Genomic DNA, 7,918 nt, shown 5'->3' on the forward strand with positions numbered 1-7,918 from the left:
TCAATAATCTTATTTCGGTGTTTTAAGAATGAAGAGTTTCTTCTTAAGTTTCCTCTGTGATTCTAATGCTTACAGTGTAAAACATATTAAGAAATGCTAGTTTAAAGAGAGGTTAAGAAAGACATTGCAAAATATCTCCAGTAAATACTTGCAAAGCAGGATATATTTCTAATCTGAAATTTAACTTATATTATCAAAATTTCCTTGAAATTTTCATTGCCTTTACAGCGCTGACATTTCCGCCTCCCATCGCAACCCTTCGGGAACAAAAACGGGAAAGAAATCGAGAAGTCTTAAACGCTCTGGAAGGGAATCCCGCCTTTGTTATTACCAACACATCGTCTGCTCACCTTGGACATGGCATCCTGGTTATGGGACGGGTGGGGGTGTCGGAACCGGTGTCTGGGGAATATTATCTTTACTGAGAATCAGGGGGTGAAAGAAAAAATCCCGGTTAGAGTTGCCATTGGTGGAAAGTCAATGTAAAATTTCCATTGTTAATTTAGATATAGATAATATGAAATAAAAACGTTTTATAGTAAAGGAATAATAAAGGTTATTTTGCCAATGGCTTTGTAATAATCTGATTTCTGTTAAAGGAATCACATTATCAAAAACAATATTATAGGAACACAATAGTTATCTGCATATAGGATACGCCCATTACTGACCACATCCTGATGATAACATAAAGACCAAAACTGCTATATTAAGAAAATGCCTACGAATTTGTTTAAGTTTTAACTGAATTATAAAATCGAAAAAAATGCTTGAATTCTCACTAATGAAGACACGTCATCAACTGAGGGATTTTCTGCAAGGGGTGAGATTCGGAGAGGGGCTTGGCGTGAGGGGGTTTGCTGTAATGCCGTTGTTATTTAGGAGGGGTGTGGGAGCGGGGAGGAGAAGCCGGCCATCTGCTCCGACTTATAAAATGGGCCTGGAACGCTTGGAGATCCAGCAAAGACCTCTGGAAGATCAGTGAAGAAGGTAAGATATCCTGTGGTGATACTGTAGTTGATTGTCGTGTGATCATTGTCAATGGGATGTTGTATCAGGGAAATTATTGGGTCCAGTCTATTGCATAAATGCGAAAATAGATTAAATCATTAGTTCGTATTTTACTGTTTAGAATTGAAATTGTCGTCAGTCATTGAGTAGAATTTGTGGACTAAAATAGACAAATATGGTCTATTATTATTATTATTATTATTATTATTATTATTATTATTATTATTATTATTATTATTATTATTATTATTATTATTATTATTTACCAAAAGAGGTCTATATTTTACCTATGAACTTTCCTCAGAATAAAATGTCATTACGTGAAGACAAAAGAAAAGAATAACAATCAAAATACTAAAATGAGCAAGGATATTAGGCTGCGTCTGATGGCATCGTGGAACAAATTTTGCTTTTCATAATCGCGGTCAACATCAGTGACAGCAGTTTTTTTTTTTTTTAATACTTACAATAATTGAACAAGTGCGAGAAGAAAGATTGACAACAGTAGAGTAACTATTGTTTTTTTTATTATTATCAAGAAAGCATTAAGAAAGAAAGCGAGAGAAAGAAGGAAACATATCTTGTGGGTGCGACTTCGTGATTAAAAAAAAAAAAGAAAAAGAAATGCTAATTAGCCCTTAGGCCCAACATGGCTGAAGTGGAGACGAAAACTGGTTTAGTTAACCTTCAAATGTTTTTCGATTCTTCTGATGAAATTTGAGATGAGTAACGGAGGATGTGACTGTGGTATGCTTGATAATTTACGAATTGTTTTTGTTTAAAGAATAAAGAAAATAAAAGATAAATAGTGAATGATAAGTGAAGATTAAGAAAAACAAATGTGTGAAGATAGTAATCGGAAATTTAATTTTTTAGGTTTATTTTCGTGTTTTTTTTTTTCTATAGTTTTTAATTCAACGCCCTTCATCTTTGTTTCTTGTGTATGTCCCAATATTCAAGTGCATATCTTTCTATTTAATAGTTTATCCTTATTTATTTTCATCTCCCCTGTGCTTTACTACTTATTATATGCTTTACTACTTATCATATATTTTTTTAAATTCATAAGTTGTGTATACATTCATTAAAAGGCATACGATTCACAGAAAATACGCCATTTAGCTTGAAGACTTTGGATAATGAAACTGTAAAACGAGTAGCACGCACTAGCTCGTATAGGCTTTGAGAACCATGATTAAGGGCATCATATTTGCATTGCCATTTATTTTCTAAATGATAAAAGAAGAATACAATCCCGCAACCCTTAACCATGACCTCGCATTATCTTTTCCAGATGAAGACAATTTTAGTAGTGTTCGCCTTCGTGGCATCAGCTTACGCCCAAAGATATAGTAGGCCTTATGGCGGGGTTGGTTTCGGCAGTGGAGGTCCTATCATATTCCCCAACTCTGCCCCAATCATACGCCCAGTAAGACCAGGTGGTGGAATAGTTGGAGGGATTCCTTCCCCTGTGCGTCCCATTGGAGTTGGAACAGTAGGAGGAGTTGGGTTCCCTGTGAACCAAATTGGGGTTGGAACAGTAGGAGGAGTTGGGTCCCCTGTGGCAAGCGGTGCATGCAACCGCCAAACTCTGGTGAGTAAAAGAAATGAATATTGTTTCCATGCACTCAAATCATCTAACTTCTAAAAGCATAACTAAATTTTGCTTCAAAAATATTCTATTAATTTTTGCACGACTAGTGTTTACAGAAATAACAAACTAGTTGACTACCCTCTAGAGCTGCCATGTCATCAAGAACACAAATATTTTATATCGATTTGTTTGTAATGATACAAAATTGTCACTAGCCTATATAAGGAGAATGACCCACTAACATTCCCTGAACATGTCACAGGTCCACGCAACACGTCCGGGTAGCGAGTACCACTTCTCTTGGTGCGCTGACGGCAACCAGAAATACGAATGGCAGCAGGCTATCAACTACTGCTCTGCTCTGGGGCACGGATGGCAAGGAATCAGCATTGAAGATCTCTCTGAAAACCAGTTCGTGACTCAGACCATCTTGAACCGTGAGTATCTAGCGATTTATGATGACTTATTATTTATACCCAACGCGAGTCATTGGCACTCCCTTTTTTATCGTAGGAAAGTTCACCTAGATGTTTAATTGGTTTGGTATTTTATGCAATCTAAAACTCCCATGTAGTTAGTGTCTGCATGTTTAATTGGGGAATTTACCTTTACTGAAATTTCATATTAAATTTTTCGTGTGGAGAAAGTCTTTTTGAATGAGTTGGAAACTGTGTTCCGGGAATGTTGGGGCCAACTAAATTATATGTTATACACAAGCCACATAAACATAAACTGTGAAGAAGAAGACATTCGCAATACTTTGTCATAAGTTTTAGTTACAGAACATCAGGAGTTGTTTCCTTAGAATTGCAAAGTGTCAGTTTCATTTTCGTGACTTAATTATCATTATATTCAAACATTATCTCAGTAAATCATATCTTAATTATCCAATCATTTGACTTCTTCAGACAATCTCGAGTACATCTGGACTAGCGGCCAAAAGGTAGGATTCAACTGGATCTGGGCGTCTGGAAGACCCTTCATTGGACTCGACTGGTCCCACACTGGATTGTAAGTTTATACCCTATTCATTTTTGCTTTCCAAAGGAATCTGATATTCTATTGTTTTTACAACTGGTTTAATTTATCAACAATTTTAAAGTAAATTACTGATATTCTTTTTTATTACTAGTTTGATTTAGCTCTGGAATTAACTCGTAAATCTCTCAGCTACTCGCGCTGTTTATCATTACCAGCGCTGCTGTAGTTGAGCCATCTTCACCCAGTTGTATGACAAGCACAAAAGGCAAAAATCATGTCTATATATCAAACATCACTCATACAAATTCTGGTATCAGATAGTTAATCCTTGTGCAGTAGTAAGCCTAGTCTTTATTTAACGAATAATTCTTAAATCTTGGACTATCTTCTTCGAACAGCACCGGAGCACCACAACCAGACAACGAGGAGGACAACAACGAGAACTGCTTGGGCATCCTCAACAACTTCTATAATGATGGCGTCAAATGGCACGACATCGGTTGCCATCACTTGAAGCCCATCATCTGTGAGAGAGTTGGGTCCGCATTCGGATAAGAAAACGAGCCAAGATTTCGATTATTTTTTTTTTATTGTAAACAATGGATGTTCTTCTTTATTCAAATTCAAATGTTGCGAATAATTTTTGACATTTTAAAATTCTTTGAATAGATCATGCTATAGAAGATATACTGTCTCGAGTTTTATTCATATTTTTATTCAACAACAAATCATCTTTTTTTTCGCTCGAGTTCAAATGTTACAAAACAAATTTGCAATTGATCTGTAACTTATTTTTTTAATGATTTTAAAGAGGAATGTGATACTGTGATGTAAGACCAATGAAATATACATATTTATTCTTGACTGACTTTTCTGTATTATCTCTCTCCCTCTCATCAAATACATGATTTTTTTTTTTTTGGCAACTTGTCAGCAATTGTATTTTTTTAATAGACATGAGATGTCAAGACATAATAATTTCAATATGAATATTCCTATGAATTTGTGTGCAACAAAAGCTTGAACACTTCATTCATTAAAGGAAGGCTTTCCTTAATTATTGGATGAGATGTATATTTCGCTAGTAGCCTTCATCAGGAGATTCTATGAAGCGAAGTACGCTAGCATTTTACTTACTTTAAGGGCTGTGTTCCTGATCCTATCACACAGGGAACCATGCACCTTACAGGACTATAAGATCTGTATGTCGTATACATTCTTAGGTATTTATATTATTACAAAGCGTATTCTACATTAATTTTCCTATACATATTATCGAAGCACTTCAAAAACATGAAAGCCTTTAGTTTCTTCTTGAAAATCGTAATATCTTGTCTTCCAAATGTCTGTAGTGTGAGACATATTAGAAAGTTTTAGAGCATACAGTAAAGATAAATCTTTGCTCCAATAATTTGAAACTATCTGTAGCTATTCTCGTGTCTGCACGATTTGTTAGCTGCACGATGTGCAGCGATTCTCTTAGACATTTTAGATGTACGATTCTAATAATTTACTCGGTTATTGCACATATCTTGACTCTATTCTAGCTTTAATAGGCAGCCAATATAATTCAATTACTATATAGGAGTAATCCTTTGTTCATTCTACCTGCAAATAACTTAGACTTGGATTCATGTCTTTATAGTACTTTTGATAGACCTATTGCTCAGAATAATATTGGACATGGTACACTTCCCTGAGGTACCCATCTGTTTAACGGTCCATATGATGAGTGAGAGTTTTTAATTCGTACATAGTTTCTGTCAGCCAAGTAATCTTCTAGATACTAAAAAGCTTCATCTTTAATACCGATGGACCGTAAATCATTAAGTAACTGTTCATGCATTTGTTCCCATCCATCAATTACTACAGAGCAGAAAGCTGTCTCCAGTAAATACAATTGTCTTTAGTTGTTTGGCAATGCTTCAATTCTTTCTAAATGACCAAATACTTGTTCAAGAAATACACATTTTAACTGGCAAATCTGCGGGTGTAGAATATCTGAAGCAAATTGTGTATACACTATATATCCTTATATATATATATATATATATATATATATATATATATATATATATATATATATATATATATATATATTCTTTTTTACAAGTGTATGGAATGGACGTTGATTTAAATTGTAAGATGGTAAAAAATCACCACTTGCTTTGCGATGCTTGTTCCCATTGACGTTACTGGCCCTATGACATGTTTACGGCCAATTTTAGAAACGTTTTAGTGGTGATTTTAACAGTTCGTCTGGCAACATGCTGTTCACGTAAGTAAAACCTTAGATTCGAAGTTAGCTGGAACAGTGGATGAGTTGGTATTCATCGACCTCCCTGTATTGCAATGGGAAAATTGGTAATTAAAGTTTCCCCCTCCGGTAAAGTCAGACGAGGGGAGTAGGAATAAATTTCGCCCAAGGATTTATTGAATTTGGCCTATATACCCTAGTGTTGGGGCTTGTGAGGCCATTCAGTGATGAGGTGCAAATTTATGGTAAGCCTCTTAGTTACATTATGAACTAAAAGATGAAAGAGGTTGGTTAGCAAGGCGGGAGTAAGGAACTGACAACGGCAGTAAAGTAGAAAACAAAAACAGTTTTGAAGGCACACCATCTAATTTTTTATGTCAGTGATATCAGCTATAATGATTGATGGTCGCTATGATAATCTGCTTACTTCCACTGAGCTCATGAATTTCAAAGAATATGTAAAACTTTATAAACATTTATCACGTTGATAATCACTGCAAAATTGAGTATTCGCATATATCTCACTTATAGGCTGCCTCGTTAACCATACAAAACTGCATACTTTCACGTTTTAACCACATTTTTTTGTCTGTAAATGTGAATTCTTTATTATGCAGAAACTTCTTAGCTGACTTATATTCGTATTAATTTTTATATTCCAATATTCTTCTGACTCAAATAAATTGTCTCTTGGAAAACATATGAAACAGGGTTGGTTGTAAATGAAAGATCCTGCACACCTACAAAATGGATTTACGGGAAATATATACGAAGAGCCATTCAGTACTCCATACTAGAGCATCATGTCAGAAACAAGAATATGGCAATGGTCTTGTAAAATAGACTATAAAAATTATGCTGTTTCATGCCATCATAACCTCTGATGAAAAGAGATTAATCAGAGATAATTGAGTGAAGATCATTTGCAGAACTTACGTGGAAAGTGATGGAGCAGCAGCATTGAAGAAATTTTCTGTAAATATAAAATGAAAATAGGAGGAATAAGAAATGCAGAAAAAGTATTCTGAAAAAGATAAAGGAAACAACTGAAGGGAAAAAAGGGGTAAAATGAGACATAGAATAGAATGGCCTACGCCTTTTATTATAGAAATAGATGAAGATAAGCTAATGGTTTTTGCAATCCCAGCCATGAACGCAGAGTTGAACATTCTCAACATAAAAGCAAAATTCAGGGAAAATTGAAAAAGGAAGTCTGTGACCTGTAGCCTACAAAGAAGTAGAACATAATAAGGAGCATTTATTTTCATGTCCGAAACTAGGACAGTTAAGAGAGCGTCGTATAAGCTTCAATGTGTTTAAGAATCTTAGCATAAAACTGAAAGAAGAGTTTAAAAATACCACAGTAGATGCCATAGATATTATAGAATAGATGCTAAAAGTCCAAAACTGATAACAATATATTATCCTGACTTTTTTACTTAGAAAGGAATAAAAGTAAAAATAGATTTTTTTCATTAAAATTGTTTTTTTGGTAACAGGAAAACGTCCAATCACGTTCCGTTGGCTTAAGCTAGGAAGCTTTAAACTTTTAATTGATGGTTGCCGCAAACGTGTTTAGCAGAGTGATCAGTTAAGAAGCAGTAAATAGGAACCGAACCTGTTCCACTGGCCCCTGAATGCTCTCATCATACTTCAGTAGTTAGATTAACACCCCATTGATGTTTTACTAATTTTTACTTGTGTTAAATTATAAGAAATTGTGTGGAAATTCAAAATTCTTATAAAGAACCATCTATCTACCATTTATTCATAAATAATATTTCTTTCTTCGTTATAATTTTTGTCTACATAGGAATCTTACTTGGCCTTCGCTAAAAGAAAATAAGGCCAAATAATAGTGCTGTCTTTCAAAAGAAGTAAATTAAATGTCGTATACACCATCTTGTGTTAATGCATGTCTATTGTTTTGTTCTACAAGCCTATAATATAACTTTGTAAATTAATTGTTTATTAATTGATATCATTTGGTAATTTTATAATAATAAGATATATATTAGAAATTTTTAATAATATTTATTGACCTAAAGTACGAAATAAAAAATAATTAATTCCAA

General features: G+C 34.2%; 1 protein-coding gene across 1 annotated transcript; it reads left to right on the plus strand.

Annotated features, from left to right (window-relative positions):
• Positions 1–861: 861 nt before the first annotated feature.
• LOC137648457 (uncharacterized) lies at positions 862–4,454 on the plus strand. Its single transcript, XM_068381376.1, has 5 exons — positions 862–990; positions 2,306–2,605; positions 2,868–3,042; positions 3,514–3,616; positions 3,985–4,454. The coding sequence occupies exons 2-5, from the start codon at positions 2,306–2,308 to the stop codon at positions 4,139–4,141; spliced, it is 735 nt and encodes a 244-aa protein (XP_068237477.1). The 5' UTR covers positions 862–990; the 3' UTR covers positions 4,142–4,454.
• Positions 4,455–7,918: the final 3,464 nt, after the last annotated feature.

Source organism: Palaemon carinicauda, chromosome 10 (assembly GCF_036898095.1).
Source record: "Palaemon carinicauda isolate YSFRI2023 chromosome 10, ASM3689809v2, whole genome shotgun sequence".
Classification (NCBI taxonomy): Eukaryota; Metazoa; Arthropoda; class Malacostraca; order Decapoda; family Palaemonidae; genus Palaemon; species Palaemon carinicauda.